General features: G+C 37.8%; 1 protein-coding gene across 1 annotated transcript in view; it reads left to right on the top strand.

Annotated features, from left to right (window-relative positions):
* Positions 1–18188, top strand: part of SORCS3 (sortilin related VPS10 domain containing receptor 3) — a 535825-nt gene that overhangs the window by 169058 nt on the left and 348579 nt on the right. Inside the window, exon 2 of the mRNA XM_087932777.1 lies at positions 10546–10613. Coding sequence (XP_087788903.1) covers positions 10546–10613 — 68 coding nt within the window. The remainder of the gene's footprint in view (positions 1–10545; positions 10614–18188) is intronic.

The following is an 18188-nucleotide window of genomic DNA, read 5'->3' as shown; positions in this document are numbered from 1 at the left end:
AAAGAAGGAATATTTTTGTGGATAAAATTCTAAAGTTCTCACCAACCCTAAATTGTCAAAATGTTTTACATATTCTCTTCCCCCAGTTAGGTAGTCCTTTTATCCTTCAATTTTATTATGTTACATACTGCCTGACTCCTAGCGAGTGTATATCATCTCCAAAATAATATCTTCCCAATTAATAGTATAAGAATAAATTAATGACTATTGCAATATTTTTGTAATTTTATGACAAGTCTAAGTGATATCACTTGAAATTTTGGGTGACATTTTATAAGAAAGTGAGAATTTCAGGCACCAGACACAGAAACATGGATGGATCTGCAGCTTCCTAAAAATGCTAACCTGTCTTAGAGTTCAAAAGCTTGTTGTGACATAAGCTTCATCAGTGCTTTTGTATATTGAACCTTTTGAAATAGGAAAAAAGGCCACATTTATATCAGAAGAGAATTCATTACAGCCAGGTAGCTTCTACCTGCTGCCTTCCTACAGGCTGTTGGGAAAGGAAAACAGCATGTTTGTTTTACTTCTCCACCTTTTAAAATGAGAATAGCTGCCTGAAGTAAAAAACAACAACAACAGCCACAACCCTGCACAACAGCTTCAGGTATTCTTGAATTGGCTTCATTAGCTTTTTGGCTGATTACTCAACAAACAAGTTTTCCAGCATTGACAAAAGAATATGTTTCTATTCTCCCTCTAGAGTCAAGAACAGCCATTATTACTTCTTGGGAGAGACAAGAGCTGTTTGGGGATTTCTATCTTATTTTACAGTTTCCTATGGAAGTGGCTCAATAGAAAAGTTTGGTAATATTAAAAAAAAAACAGTCTTAAGTCATGTCAGGTCATATTTGATGGAGCACAAGGAATATTAGTCAACCCTCACAGCAACAGAAGGGACACGTTGGGGTAAAATCCCAAGGCATTATGAATAAACAGAGCAAGAAAGGAAACAGCTTGTAAGTAACCAAAAACACAGCCATTAAATTCTGAAAAAGACCTATAATGTTATTTAAACAATCCCTCTGCCAAGCTCCAAGTGTTCCCCATAGTATTTTTGCCAGCATTGCTAGATAGGTCTGTTGCAAATAAAAAGCATTCCCACTTGAAAAGAGATCTCACTTGCTTAAAATAAGGTAGATTAAATTTTATTTCTATATAAGCATCTATGTGTGTATGTGTGTATGGATGTATACACACACACATGTGCACACACACACACATGCATACAGACAGATATTACCTCCACCATTTGGCAGAAATATGATTTCAGAATCCTCTATTATGAATTAAAGTATGCAACAGGGAGGAAAAAAATCAAGATAATTTATTTTTATTGATTTTATTGATTCACTAACTTATGCTGTGCCATATCTTCCAGTCATTGATTCACTAACTTACGCTGTGCCATATTTTCCTGTCATCCCTTTGCTAAGATATCATCCCCAAAGCTTTGGGAATTTTTTTATTTCTTTGTAGTTATTTTTATTAAAACTATAATAAATAACAAATACTACCACAAGAGATGCACTCATTTGCAATAGTAATAACTTTTCATTCAAAAATCTAGAAGAAGCAGAAAGGGGAAAAAAGGAAACTGGAAACCAAGGAATTGTTTCCTTCTTTGTACTAATTTTCTTTGTGTGTAATCAGTCCAAATTAAGATAGATAAAATAAGATGATAACATAAGAAGAAATCTTTTTCCTAAAGAAAGAAGTTATATGGTTTGTCAATATGAAAAGTCTTATTATTTCAAAATAGGATTGTTCTGTCTCTTGCACAGAGGTAGATTTATGCAGATGCAGATAGATAACTCAACAAAGCTTCCATAACAAAGTTCATTTATTGGTACATCAGGTATCTTCTTAATTCACATTTGTGATGAAGTTCTTCTTTAATGACCAATCCTTTGTATATCTGCCTTGTACATGAAAGATGGTTATCTCCTAACGCATCTCATAGTGATAGAAAGAAGATGCCATGACGTAGAGAGTTCAGACAAAGAATGAGGAAAACTCCCTTAGCCACCAAGGGTGAATTCAGTGACCAATCAGGGTTACAGATGTAGCCACATGAGATGAACTACATTTCCCAGGATACCTTTAACTACATTTACCATGATGCAATCCCTTAAGGGGACAGCTCACAATTCCTAAGTAACTATCCAACTCCCATAGACTGGCTGGGACAGCACACTCCCCGCCTGGAATTTTAAATTCCACCATTAAAAGAAGAGAAAAAAATTTAACTATAAACTAAGATAAGCAGTAAACAGTAATATTAACCGAATAGCATATAACTATATAACTAAGATAAACAGTTAGCTATATAACTAAGAAAAAACAGTAAACATTAATAAAGCATCAAACAAAGCAAAGCATGCAAAGCTTGAAGTTCAATGTTCAAGTTTGGCCTCTTGGTTCAAGTCTTCTGGTCACCTCTGGCGGCCTTTTAGGGTGTACAGGAACTCTTGGCAGCAAATGTGAAAGTCTGGTGGTCACCTCTGGTGGCCTTTAGGGTGTACAGGTACTCTTGGCAGCAAAGGTGAAAGTTTGAGGGTCGTGTCTGGTGGCCTTCTAAGGTTGGAATGATACTCTTTCTTCCACGGTGTCAAAGGGGGGCGGGAAGCTGTTGGAAAGGGTGTTACAGAGGCATATGCCTGTGTAGGGTGTCTTAGTGGACGTCTGGTGGTTGTTGGCAGCCGTTTAGGGTGTTCTAGAGAACGTGTACTGATCAGCGGCGGCCTTTGAGGCTGGAACTTCATTCTTGTTTTTGGTGGTGCTAAAGGGCATTGGAAGGCGGGTGGAATATCCATTGTGCTGAGGTATTTGCCAGGGTTAGAGCCTGCATCTGGATGTCACTGACAATTCCTATGATCCCCCATCCTAGTGGAGATTTGATGGCCACTGGGTCATCTACGGGACCGCCGACTGACTCAGAGAAGAGAAAGGCACGTGGGGCATTATTTCCCAGCAAGAGTAGGATCTCAGCCTCAGGATCTAGAGCGGGAAAGTGATGAGCAAGGTGCTGTAGGTGAGGCATGCTACTTATGACCTCAGGTGTTGCAATATGACTGGGGTCGTTTGGTATTCCATTGCATTCAAATATGGACGGTAGGGGGAATTGGGTACTTCCATCTAATGACTCTAAGCAAAGTCTAGTAGCTCTCCTCCCTGCTGTGCTTCTTAGTCCATGGCACATTGATACGGTGAAGGGAAGTTTGGCCTGTTGCACCTCGAAGAGGTTGAAGAATGCGGGTCTGGCCAGGGAACAGGTGCTTTGAGTGTCTATCCAGACATACATTTTCACGGCATCTTCAGGGCGTCCTTCAGGGCACACTTTGGCTAAGTGTGGGAAGACACGAAGGAGGGAATGGTGAGTCGGTGCACACTGCCGTGTGGTTGACAGTTACCACTGGCTCCGGGGGTGCCTCTGTAGCACATTGAGGCTCCTTGGCTGGGGGAGGGTTATGTGTTGTCTGCTGTGGTGGCACGGAGTCTGGATGCAGAGTAGCTGGGTGCTCGTTGCTGTCAGCATCCTCGTAGGCATGGCATTCTGGTTGGAGGGCATGTGTTGTAAACAGTTCGTGGTTTTCCTCAGAGTACTTTATGAGGAAACCACCAGAAGGGGGCAGTGGACTGAAGAGAAAGGGAGGGAGGATCCCTTGCCCACTGTTGAAAATAAAATAAAATTACTTCAGTGTAAATTTCTTCTTGACCACCAAATGGAGCTGTAGGCTGCTTTAGATTAAGTGCTCTGTTGCCGTGGACCTGGAGGAATGTTGATTACTCTGGCCTCTTTATTGCTGTAGAAGAGAACCCTTTCTTTTTTGCAAAACAAGCAAGATTTCTGAAACTTTCTCGTTGCGTTTGGAAAGGGTTTGTAGTTGGATGAATACAGGGATGGATGAGATATACTTGGTCCCTCCCTTGCTTTGGAAATTAGTTCTTTCCAGTTAGGAGTTGAAATTTGAGACACAGCCTTTCTTTCGCTGAAGAAAATGGGAGGAGGAATTAGTCCCTTCCTGGAACTACAATGTATCTTTATCAGTTGAAATTGGCTGGAGAGAGTCTGTTTTATGATTTTGTCTCCATGCCAGATGAGCATAGCAGAGTCAGCTTCAGTTTCCATTTTAAAAATACATACAAGATTGCTCAAGCTTTTGAGAACTGGGAAATTTCTAACTCTCCTTGTTATGCAAATAGAGTCTCTGAGATAGTAGGAAGGCAAACTGAGCAGAGAGGAGGGGTGGTTGGTTGGGTAGAAAGGTCTTTTTGTTTGCAGCATGTGGGAAACTCGATCCCATCTCAACATCCACAGCACGTAAAGAGTTCCGATGCTCACAGACGGAGAGAAACAACGAGACATGCAGGTTCAGATCAACATTTCACATTTATTCCTGGCTTCAATATCACGTTGCTTTATCACAAATCCAAAATTAATAAATTTTTACTTTTCTGATGGGTCATCTTTCACTGTTCTGTCTCTTGCGCAGAGGTAGATTTATAGCTGTGTAGATGCTGATAGATAACTCAACAAAGCTTCCATAACAAAGTTCATTTATTGGTACATCAGGTATCTTCATAACTCACATTTGTGATGAAGTTCTTCTTTAATAATCAATCCTTTGTATATCTGCCTTGTACATAAAGATAGTTATCTCCTAACCCATCTCGTAGTGATAGAAGGAAGATGCCTTGAGGTAGAGAGTTTAGACAAACAATGAGGAAAACTCCCTTAGCCCACCAAGGGTCAATTCAGTGACCAATCAGGATTACAGATGTAGCCACGTGAGATGAACTACATTTCCCAGGATACCTTTAACTACATTTACCATGATGCATTCCCTTAAGGGGACAGCTCACAATTCCTAAGTAACTATCCAACTCTAATAGATTGGCTGGGACAACACAAGGATCTATTTTGGCAAAATACAAATTAAAAGTTGGGCATGTTGATGAAACACATACAATCAAAGTATATATAATTGGATGCTGAGAAATAAGATTAATGCAGACTGCTTGGGTTGGAACCATAAATAGCATATTTGAAAAGCTAAAGTTGGAATGAGCTGAAGTTGGCAAAGAACATGGGGAGAAAAAGGCTTCCTCTGTGTGTTTCTGCTTATTTAAATGATTTTAACTGTTTGATGCAGATGAATTTCATCCTAGAGGAGAGAAATAGTTCTGGACTAATTGAGTCCAACATTTCTATTGATAAGCAAGACAGTTAAGTGAATGTAGCCTCATTTTTCGACCTTTCTTGCCACGGTTGTTAACTGAATCATTGTAGTTATTAAGTTAGTCAGATGGTTGTTAAGTGAATCTGGTTTCCCCATTGACTTTGCTTGTCAGAAGGTCACAAAAGGTGATGACATGACCCCAGGACATTGCAACCATCATAAATATGATTCAGTCGCCAATTTGATCATGTGACCATGAGTATGCTGCAACGGATGCAACTGTGAACAAAATGGTCATAAGTTTATTTATTTATTTAGTAGGAATGATTTCACATTCTTTGAAGTCTGCATATTGAAAGACAGAATAGAAAAATGACAGACATAGAGGGGGGTGGAAATGAGAGAAATAATGTGTGTGTTAACTTGAAAAGGTTTTCCAAAAATGTTTTAATAGAATACTACAATGTGGGTAGGCTGGCGGTGGTGGCATTTTAAAAAGGTTAGTATATTAATTCATATGTCTCAGTATGTAAGAGCTAATATAGTTCATTGTCTAGAATTTTGGGTTAGATAAAAGAATCCCAAGTTCACATTTTTACCATTGCACTCAATACCCACATGGAAGAAAGCCAGGTACGTTACAATTGATAGATTTTCTATTTATAATGTTCAAATTTCTCTGCCTCCTTTTTTCTAGAAATTGTATCTCTGACTGTAACATATCTTTATTAAAACCAAAGTTCCCATTTGTCTTGTTAGGTTTTGATTACATATGCTATAGTTTGGAAGACCAAACTATATTATACCAAACTGCATTTCTCTCCTGTAACACTTCTCATGGGTACAAATTATTAGGAGAGAAAATTAATGTTAGATTGCCAACAATATCAATCTGTTAGGCAGTATGAAAATGATCTAAATAAATTGCACGGGGACAGAACTCTGCTGCAACTCTGACCTGCCTAAGGATAAATGTCACTGCCAGATGTTGCAATTAGGTGGTGGAATCAGCATACAGTAATCTATAAACTGTCCGAGGTCTACCTAGGAGCTTTCATAAATTGAGCCAGGCATATAAATCAGGAAAGCAACTGGCAAAAGCAGAACCAGATATCAAAGACAAGGCAGGATGGCAATAGAAGCACAAAACAAATGGAACAATTTCTTGCAAAATAATTTGTACCTTAGCGTTTCTTCATTACTCCTATGTTCCATTTGAGTATTTTGATTTATTGCCAAAAAGTCCTTTTTGCTTAGTTTCTCTCTGAGGCTTCATCTCCATGGATACTTGCTCTTTTTTTACTTCAGATTCTGTTTCCTGAGTCACTTACTTTAAGTCAGAGCTGGAAGTGTTGTCATTACCTTCAACTGCGAGATAGTGAAATTTCTTGGGTGTCATGTTCTGATATTTGAAAAGAAGAAATTAGGCATATTCAGCAGAGGTGCATAGTTAACTCCTTGGAAAATGCCTTAATCTATAGAAAAATAGACTGAAGTTAGTTGTGCTATAATTGTATGAATATAGTTCAATTTTATATTTTATTTTGTAATTAGCATCCAAAAGTAAAGCCGGAGCAGGAAGAAAAGGAAAGGGTCTAACTCTTTTCTCCCTATTACAAGCTGAATAAAAATGGTTTCTCCAAATTGTTGCATTAAAAGAGAAAAATCCTCATTAAAATCAACTAAGACTTTTCTTGAAATGCAAATTTCAACAATTAAAGCTTGGCTTTGTGCTTTTCCATATTGTGACCTTAAGTTGCTAGAGCAGGGTTGTCAAACAGGTGCCCCAAGGGCTGGATACGTTGTGCTCAGGCCATGCCCACCCTAGCTCCATGAATGGGAAAAACATTGCAAAGCATCACATGATAGCAACATGATGCTGCATATTTGACTCCCATGTTCTAGAGTCTCTATATCTGGTGTGTCAAAGTCACGTCATCATGGCGGCATCATGTGATGTATCAGGACTTTTTTCTTCTTTGCTAAACTGGGCATGTGTGATGTATCCAGTCCGCATGCTGGGAATTTGACAGTCCTGCTCTACATCAGCTAAACATGAAACTGACTTAAAACAGTTTGGTTCTGTACTTCCACTCCTTCTTCTCTTTTGACTGTTGTGATGTCCCGATGGTCTATTTTAATCACATTTACCACAGTATCTGGTTGGGGGATTCTCCTGTTTCTTTATTCCTCCAGGACTACTCAAACAAACCAAATATGTCCACTTCTACCATTTTCCTTCTGTCAGAGGGTAATCCTGCACTGTGCATAGTAACTAACTGGAAACAAAGGATTTGCTTACAATGAAATTAAGCCCAGCAGGTGTACTGGACTTCAGATGTATTGACAGTCCCTAGTTTAAGATGCCTGACTTAAAGGCAACCTGGGTTATTGTTGTTATTGTTTATAGATGGGCTACTTATTAGTAAAAATGGCTGATGACTTTGTTATTCCTTGCACTGAAGAAGCATTGAAGCCATACATTGCTTTCAGGAACTGCTGAAGCTGGCCATTTTTAATATACAGCAGTTTTTAGCAGTTCCTGGAAGCTTTTTACAGCTTTAGTGCTTTGTTGATTCGAAGAAAGAAAATTCCATGCATCATTTTCAATAATAGGCAGTCAGTTTGTAAGTACAGGTTCTGACTTTAACACAAAATTGGGTTAAAGACAGAGTTAGAGAACAGAACTTGTTCTTAACCCAAGGACAACTTTCATGTATTATTCAATAATATGAACATTTGTTCATCATTTCCATCCAGTTTAGCCTCAGGATTTTTAAATTAAGCAATTTGTGTCTGTTAAAGGACCGATGATACAGTGCTATTAAATGGATTGCAATAACAGCTATTGATGAATGGTGAAATGCTAATCAGCAAAAACAGGTGTAGGTTTCAGCTAGCTGAGTGAATCATTTACTACTTGCTCGATAGTTTTTGTACAGAATCTGTGATCGTCAATTACAAAGCCATTCATTCACCTATATATTACATGACATGGTTGTGACTTATTCTGTGCTGACTTCATTTTCTCAACAGGTCCCACAGTTAAGACAAAATAGAGCATTGGTGCATTAGAATCGGTTAGGATTTTTGCTTCATATATTTCTTTAAACATATATGCGGGACAATTCTCATAGTTTCAGGAAGAAATCCCCCTAAAACAGAAACTAGAAACTAGGCAAATTTGATTTGTGAAATATAGAGAGAGTTCCCAATAAGTCTTTTGACTTTATTCTGCCTGACAAGAGATAACTATTAGTCTTACAAACTGATCAGACTTTGAATGAATGCTATGCAGTAAAATTCTCCTATGCTCTTTATCTTTCAGTTTGTTGTTTTTTAGGTCTTTTGGAGGAAAATAGATTTTTTAATAAAAAGATTAATTTAATATTATATTTAATTCAAGATGATTAAGAAAAAAATATTTGATCTTTCATATCCAGCAGCTGGTAGTCTCCCTCTTTTCTTACATATTAGGAAAACCTCAAGGCAAGATATTACATCCCATTGAAAAGCATTGATAACCTGGAAAGTTTCAGAATGCCGGAAAAAATGAGTAATAGAAAACCATATCCACAGTACCAGTAATAGAAAAAAGAAATTTAAAATAAATTATTTGGCACTTTAAAAATAAAGCAAAGAAAGGCAAAAGCCTTCCTCACAGGGGAGGAATCTGAGAAATTGCAAGGCAAATTTGGTAAACCATTATACCAAAGCTGAGTACTCCAAGTGTAGATGAAAGACTTATTAAGTTGGGGAAAAAAACTGCTTCATTGGCTATCCAATTAAAAGTAATGACTTCAAGACAGACTTTTGTGAGATTTCTGGGTTTTTTAGAAAAATCTGTAGCAAACATAGATATCTATCTGCAAGGGAAGCAAAAGCAAAAGATAAAACATTTATAATGATATCTTAATACATATTAAATGCTTGCATCCTCTTAGGTGATGTTGCTGTGAAGGGGTGAAGTTTGCATTGTAAGATCACATGCATGTTTGGTCATTTTGATATCAGTATGGGTTGGTAACAAATACATTGTGGTAACAAATTATATTTATACCCTAAATGAGAGAAAATGGCAGGATGGTTTAGACTACAGGTCCCCAACCTTCCTGGCTTTGTGGACCAGCAGCAATGGGGTGGGGAGAGAGGATGGTTTCACATGAACAGTGGATGAGTGCATGCATGCAGCTCCATTTTCACAATATTCACACAAATAAGCTTTGTGCATGAATGTTTGCCTCTCACACAAGTGGAGCTACACACGCTTGTTCACCACTTGCATGGCCTGGTTCTAAATGGGCTATGGCCCAGGGGTTGGGGACCTCTGATTTAGACTTTCAAAGAAGAGGAACATGCAGTGAAGTTCTAGAATAATTTTCATTGTTCTTTCTGTAAGATGACTGCAAGTCAGTGTGTAATTCCTTGAGAAGAACTCAACTGAACAGTGTAGTGCTTCCATCCACTAAACAAAGGCAAGATCCAAGCCTTGTTCAAATCAAATAAACACAAAGTATATATAAAAGCAAACCTTTTTAATGTGTCTCTGTGAATTCTGTTCATTTACAGCAATGAGTCATTAAAATTAATTTTCCCAGATAAGAGCAAGCCTTTTCAAGGTTGTGAAAGGCTGCCAAGAACCTAAGATTAATTGCTGGGAAATATCCAAAACCAAAAGTCTCAGAAAACAAACCAGAATAGACAGGACTTCCACAAGAACTTGGAGTTGAAAGAACTTCTTTGCTTCCGGCAAAGAACTCAATCCCTGAGGGCTTGCTTTTATCCCTTATAGGAGGGGACATCACCTTGCAGCCTTACTCCCGAATCGCCCATGCTGCTGCAGCTGCTCTTTCCTTTGAGCAGTCCTGCGTGCATACACACTGGGTACAGGCTTCTCAGGGTACTTTGCATCACTGCTGCCAGACTCCACAAGCTCCGAAGGCAGCACCACACTCTCTGATAGTCCTGGTCCCATCTCTGCATCACATGCAGGCCCCTCGTCCAAGTCCTAACTCTCAGAAACCTCAGCTGTTCACACCTGCTGCCAGTGAACCACAACAATATGTTTGCATTGTTAATGAAACATGTCCAGATGTACCTAGATGAAAGGAAACATGTTTCTAGGAATATCTTTAATTATATTTTCTATCTGCAATATAATAAAGTATTACAATCTACGAAGATGCATTAAGTTACAATATTGAGAACCTTATCCTCCCTATTCATTTCTTGACCCTATAATACCCCAAATTGTATGGATAAATAGTAAGCTCTCCTTTGGGTGATTTCAAAAGGATTGCTTCAGAAAGTTAATGGAAGATGCTTTTCATCTGTTCCCTTTTTCTTTCTCTTCTTCTCTTAGGTGATTCTCATTCTTACAAAACTGCATGACTTCAATTTGGGAAGCGTCACTGAAAGTTCACTTTGGAGGTAAGCAGATTGCTTCTTTGCCCTGATGACCAGGAGATTTTTGTTGTTGTTTAAAAACCCTGTTGTGACAGTTATCATATATTTGACTATAAGTTCAAATATATTTTGAACTTGTAGTCAAACACATTTTCAGAACAAGATGTGTATGTTTTGTTTTTCTGTAACTGGAATCTGTAAATCATCACCATATGAGCATAACACTGAAGTATGAAAATAATTTGATATAAAATATATATGTTCAACAAATGTTAACATCATATTGAAAAATTAATTAGATGAGCCCAAAAAGCTCCTGCAGACCAGATATGACTGATAGCTGTACAGCAAATACTGTAGTATAACGTAGTAGTCTATCCTATTCCTATTGCTATCCCTCTTCTAAATTAATTGGCCACTGCTATTATTGTATATATGTGAGTTCCTTTTTAAAACCTGAAAGTGGATGTGACAGGATTAGAAAAGCTAATTAGCCATGAAGATAGGTATTTTCTTGTGAAAGCATAATGTTAAGAGCAGCAGGATTCTGTTGTATTACACCAAAGATTGATTTTATTCAGTATTTTGCTGTTATGGTAACATCTATTTACCTAAGAACTTCCCAAGCAGCCAACATCCAGATAAGCAGGGATTAACACCAGGCAAACAATCAAGAAGAAACCCTATACCCTAATTAAGAAACTGCCAAAGAGGAAAAACCCCACTGCCACTAAAAGCAGCAGGCAAACTATGGTATATAAACAGGGAGCAAACTTCCAGCTTACTTGCACTGATGTTACCTAGTTGGGTAATAAAATGTCTGCAAGCAAACAACCAAGCTCAGACAGGACCAAGGACTCCACAGTTTTTGTAATGTACCCAAATTCTCTTGAAATAAAAGAAGCAGCATGGATTGGATTCTGAAATTTAGGATTTGTCAGACAAGGATAAAAGCTACAAAGTAGTTCAGAATAAATAAACAAATCTGGAAACCACATCTTTAGTTTTCACAGGTTAGATGACAGTATTAGTCTTCTAGAATAGCTTTGCTTACATGACAAGCTAATATGTGATCTAGATTCTATTGACCTTTTGTCCTGTAGTCTTTCCCCCTCATCTCATGTTCTCCTTTCTACTCCTTAACTTTCCATTGATCCAGAATTTTTAACTATCTAAATATATTCAGGATTTCATTATATTTTATAGTGAGATTCCTAATCCCTTTTCAGTGAGGGCAGGAAGGCCTACTTTAATGAAAACAGCAGGAGGAAGTAAGCAGCCCTCACATGCTTTCTTGATTGCAAATATCTCCATTCAGGTCTATGAATTTGGTACAAGAATATAGAGAGGGGAAAGACAATGAGTGTGGCCATCAAAATGTGACACTACAAGGAACATAATGGAAAACAGAGGTGGTATTCAGCAGGTTCTGACCAGTTCTGGAGAACCAGTAGCGGAAATTTTGAGTAGTTTGGAGAACCGACAAATACCACCTGTGACTGGAGATTTTACAGTATCCTTCCCCTGTCACGCCCACCAAGCCACGCCTGCAGAACTGGTAGTAAAAAAAATTGAATCTCACCACTGTTGGAAAGTATACATTAAATATGTGTTTGGCCCTGGTGGCACAGTGGTTAGAATGCAATATTGCAGCTAACACTGCCCAAAGCTTGGAGTTCGATCCTGATGGACTCTGGGACAACCCAGTCTTCCCTCCATCCAAGGTCAATAAAATGAGGACCCAGATTGCTGGGGGCAATATGCTGACATTGTAAATCACCCAGAAAGTGCTATAAAGCACTCTGAAGCAGTTTCTATGATTGTTGGGGGCAATATGCTGACATGGTAAACTACCCAGAAGGTGATGTATAGTACTATGGGGCAGAACATAAATCTCAGTGCATTGCTACTGGTGAGAAGTCACTTTCATTATATTTAATTTAAACAAAATGGAAATGAAAGAAATGAAGCCTGATTTTTGCCATATCCATTCAGATCTAAAGGCAGATTTCAGCTAGGAAAAGTTGAACTACCCTCTCTTTTTAGAAAAAAAAAGGTCAACTGTACCAGCTGTTGCAGTGATTATGGCTATTTGTTGATTAAAAATGTAAAGAAAGTTATGACTGGTAAAGGACTGGAATGAGCTATTGTGATTATTTCAAATCAAAAGGAAATCAAGTTTAAGAGAATCTTTAAATAAATTCCTTTGCTAATTAAATTTGATGAAAGTATATAGCTCCTTAATTTCTATTGATCAATGTCAGCTATGCTTTCTCTCAGCTGTGGTTTATGAAGTATGTACAAATATATTCCCTTCGTAAATATATTCCAGTCTTCAGTAATCTAGTACCCTCCCAATAGTTTGGATTCTTCAAGTTTTGAAACACTGTTGTGACAAATGTTTTGGTTTCATTATAAACTGAGTGTGGCCTGCAGTGAAGAGCATACTTATATTAGAAAAGTTTAGATATGATAAAAACCAGAGAACCCAAAACCAGGTTGTCAGGAGCAATGCTTTAGGAAAGGTGACTAAAGTTTTGTTTTCAAGAAGTCAGTATCTATAGCAAATCATGGTGGTAAAATAGATTAAGTACTTTGGAACATACCAGATTAAGGCAAATTAATCAGAATTTTGGCTTTAGTCAAGTTGTTAGAAACATGGCCCTTAAAAAAGAATTCTGTTTCCACTTTATGAAGGTTTATGGAGTTGAACTTCACTGTAGGTCCCTGCCCTTTATTAAAATACCTGTGGAATCCCAGGAAAGTCTTTATGGTTTTACAAATCAGGCAATCCATTTGTTTTGTCCTCTAATTGTTGTATCAATGACCTTTCCATGGGCCAGCAAATTTCTGAAATACTGATCTTTTCAGATTATTATTTGACACAAAAAATGACAGTTTACACAGCAAATGAGATAACTATGCTGGGTTTCGGACCACAAATCACTAGTCGAACACTTCCCAAGTGTTTAGGACTGCATGATGGATTATGCAAGCAGTTCCCGGTAAGGTGGCCTTCTGCAGCTGACCAATGGTGATTTTGTCAGCGCCAATTGTTTTTAAGTGCTTGCCCAGGTCTTTAGGCACAGCAGCCAGTGTGCCGAGTACCACTGGAACCAGCTGCACTGGTTTATGCCAGAGTCTCTGCAGTTCAATTCTCAAGTCATAATATCTGGTGATTTTTTTCAAGTTCTTTCTCATCGATTCTGCTGTCACCAGGTATGGCAATGTTGACGATCCACTCCTTTTTCTTCTCCACAATCGTGCTATCCAGGCTATTGTGTTCCAAAACTTTGTCAGTCTGTATTCAGAAGTCCCACAGTAGTTTTGCATGCTCATTTTCGACCATTTTTTCAGGCTTATGATCTCACCAGTTCTTTGCTACAGGCAGATGGTAGTTATGACACAAGTTCCAGTGGACCATCTGAGCGACTGTGTTGTGACATTGTTTGTAGTCAGTCTGAGCGATTGTCTTGCAACAGCTTAGTATGCTTTTGAGGTTTCATCCACTTATTTGCAAAGTCTGCATCTGGGGTCATCAGCTGATTTTTCTATTCTGGCTTTGATTACATTTGTTCTGATGGCTTGTGCTTGGGCTGCAAGAATCAGGCCTTCTGTTTCTTTCTTCAGTGTTCCGTTGGTCAGCCATAACCAGGTCTTTTCCTTATCTACGTTTGCTTGGATCTTTTCAAGGAACAGTCCATGCAATGCTTTGTTACACCAACTGTTAGCCCGAGTTTGCATCACTGTTTTTCTATATTGATTCTTGGTTTGCTGCACTTTGAGCAGCTTCCTCTTGTTGACCTCCATCAAAGCTGGTTCAACACTGTCTTTCACATAATCTGCCAGAGCATGCTTCTCTTCTTCAACTGTCTGCTTCATTTGCAAAAGTCCTCTGCCACCTGCTTTTTTGGGCAAATATAGCCTGTCTACGTCACTATGTGGGTGCAGCGTATAGTGTATGATCATCTGTTTTCTTGTTTACCTATCCAAGCTGTCCAACTCTGATGATGATGATGATGATGATGATGATGATGATGATGATTATGCCGAGAAAGTTCTAGGACTAATTGCTTAGCCTTTCCAGAAAAAGTAGTTTACAAATTTTAATGAGACTCATGATTTATTAATGTACTCCTCTTGCATCTGCTTCTCTTTATTCCTTGATGGAATTCCTGCTGAATCCAAGTGAATTAATAAAAACACAACTGCATCTTTTAGTAGTGCTTTAGCTTGACTGTTAATTAAAAGCTCTTTGCCATTATTCAGTTGTTTTTGTTTTCCTCTTTTTTCTTTCTTTCTTTTTCTCACTGATTTCGCTCTGGGAGTCTTTAAAGTCTAGGCAAGCCTAAATTTCCAGAACAGGTTCTTTTTTGGGGAACTCACACTGATTATTGTATTTTGTGAATCTTCTTACTCACCTCTCTGCCTAATCATAGCATCAAGAGTGTAGCTATTTGTATATGACCAATTTGCATGAATTTTACTGTCATTGGGTTTGTAATGATTCATCTGCTTATCCAGTTATACATTGCTGCAGGGAGCTTTTGAAAGTCTAGCAGTAGAAATAATGAACAATTTCCTTTCTCTTTACTTCATAATAGAAAATCGAACATTTTTCTTACTCTAAGTGATATTAATGTCCTGTTCCATTCAGTAACATAAATTTTGAACCTGGGAATCTATTTAGATTATTATTCTTTTCAAAAGTACTAAAATATTTTAGCCTCAGGTTGTTTGCCTTGAGGCTTCAACTGGAATTTGACTGTTCTTTCCTTTTGGGGGGTGTTTGTATATGTGTTTGAATTTTGTATAATTGGGAACTATTTGGGAAAGTCTGGACAAATGAGCTTTTTGTCCTTATTATCCATTTTAGGAAGAATATGGTATGAAATATGACATTGACAAATTCTCTTGATTTGACGTATATTGTTCTTCAAGTAGCTGCTTCTACATGAGACATTTCTAGCACTTGGATTTCCTGTTTTTTTCATACTGAATCTCTTTGGGATGTCAATATATTTTAGTACCATCGATATTATGCATGTTTTCTTAAAGCTTTGGGACCATCAGAGACATACAGAAATGTTCTAATGCTATGTATCATAGTTTAATGAGAAGTACCATATATATGACTCTTGATAGTGTTCCAATTATACATTGAATCTGTCATTGCATTTTCAATGTGGAAAAAAGATGTGATAAATGGGTACTGGGTGACATAATATAGCAGCTTTATTATATTATTTTCTACAAGATCTATAGCAAGGCCAATTAAATATAGTGAAAAGCAGTATTTGCTCTGTTTCACCTTCAGTAATATATCAGATTGGAGCCCACCCTGAAAACAAATGATATCTCCACAAAAACAGGTTTTAGTTTGGGAGGTCTTTAATTTCTTTCACCAGGGACCCACCAGAAAGTTTTGCAGATTGAGATACCATTGCATTATTCAAATGAAAATGAATGCTATATGTCTTCCACTGATCTTTTCTGATAAACTAGACCATCAAGCAACAAAAAATCACTTCCTAGGTATGCCTATGTCTATACAGAATAGCAATAGCACTTAGATTTATATACCACTTTACAGATCTCTCTAAGCAGTTTACAGAGTCAGCCTTTTGCCTCCAACAATCTGAGTCTTCATTTTACCAACCTCAGAAGGATGGAAGGCTGAGTTGACCTTGAATGTACAATTTAGTTTCCTTGTGGTTATTTCTAGATCTTAGGTAATATTTTCCTTTTCTGTATGCATTTGGGGTGTAGGTTATTAAAATAACCATGGATAACCAGCAGTTTGGATCTCTCTTAGATCTTTCACAATTTGTATTATCATGACATTTCCTCAAAATTTCAAAATCTTTATAATGTCTGAAGTTCATTTGTATGTGGTGGAAACAGTTCTAATATGGATCAGATATTTACAGAATTTGGACATTATTCAAGGCCCAGAAATGTACTAAAAACGGAAATGTTTGAAACATCATGCTTAAGTTAAGCACCCTAAGATTAACCCAGTAATGACTTTAAATTATTTGTGGTGCTGGCCTTTCTTACATAATAACAATTAGATTAACAATCAGAAATAAACTCTTCTGTAACTGCACAGTTTGGTTATTTGCAAGACAAAACAGTATGTTAAAAGTAATGTCAAAATCTGTGAAGCAAGACCAAGCTAAATGTACAATTATTGTATTCTTCACAGCGAGACAGTCTGTGGTCTGTTACATCTTTTATTGCAGTCCTCTGATAGTTGGTCTTCAATATGGTGCCTGGTTAAGAAGAAATTTTCAAAGTTCTATCATAAAAGTAATTATTGAGTCATATTCGCTATGCAATGTCATCCTTTCCAGGATAATTTTTCATTGGATGCTGTGACTTCTTTTTTCCTTGTTGGAGGAAGGCAAGTGAAATTCTTATCATTCTTCCAGTTGTCTTTTTAAAAATACAATTTATACTTTTTGTTACTTCAATCTTTCATTTAATACATTGTTCAGTTCCTGTTGAACATGGAGTTCATGTACATGACCATGTAGTTTTCTTGGCAACAACATGGGAGAGACATTGCCACCATCTGTGAAGCCTCCTTAACTTTCTATTGTAGCCTACAACTGTGGAACTTTTCTCAACCAAGCTCAGCTAGAAGCTACAAAATTGTCATCCACAAATAATAATACTATTAACAGTTGTTAACATAGTTGGTCGCACAGTCAGCCAGATGTTATTATCTGAAACAAAATAGGAAATCACAGTTGCCGGTTCTTTGGCTGGTGTTGGCCTATATAAACTTCAAGTTCTTCCCAAGAACCTAGGATGTCATAATACATTAGTGTAATATATATATGGATCCAAGCAGTGTGGCCTTTTGTAATTTGCAGACAGAAATTTTGTCAGTGTGCATATTTTTAAAATGACATTCAAGATATTTTGGTTTGGTATTCAGAGTCCCCATAACCATGAAGGCCACCATGGCTGGTTTAATGCCATAATATTTCAGTTTGGATTTTTAGATCTTGATATTGCCATGGTAAAAAGAATATGGTTTCAACTACAGTCATTTTGAGAGTTGACAGATATTTTGTGAAGTTCTTATGCACACTTCAACTACAGTTAAATTTGGACTGTTATGAGGCAAGACTTTATCTGTTAGGAAATCCCACTAAATTTTAACCTGCTCATTTTCAACCACTTTTTTCAACTCTATGTTCTCCCCAATTTTTCAACTCTGTTCTCCCCAATTTTTCATTACTGTTATGCAATAATTTTTATGTTATGTAGTCGGAAGGACACACGAGGCAGACACGGAGCTGAAAGCTAACATCTCTTTATTGAAGCATAACAGGTTGCCGCGGCTGCCCTGGCTGGGCTGGCAGCCCGGAGGGCGACAACGAACGCTGGCTCTGCTCGACAGCCGGCTTTTATAGCCGACTGTCAAACGGAGCCAACCAATGGGAGCGGCTGGTGCTCCCGCTCAAACAGCGGACCTGGTTGGGGACTCCAACCAGTTCCAAAGACATAACAGAAACTGTCAGGGACACAACATTTTACACTTTTAGTCTCCAGTAAATCATTATGGTGCCTGTGCTATATTATTGT

This window comes from Pseudonaja textilis, chromosome 4 (assembly GCF_049901715.1).
Source record: "Pseudonaja textilis isolate UNSWEBS1 chromosome 4, rPseTex1.2, whole genome shotgun sequence".
Taxonomy (NCBI): Eukaryota; Metazoa; Chordata; class Lepidosauria; order Squamata; family Elapidae; genus Pseudonaja; species Pseudonaja textilis.
The sequence above is the reverse complement of the archived record's forward strand: the minus strand, read 5'-3'. Positions and strand labels throughout refer to the sequence as shown.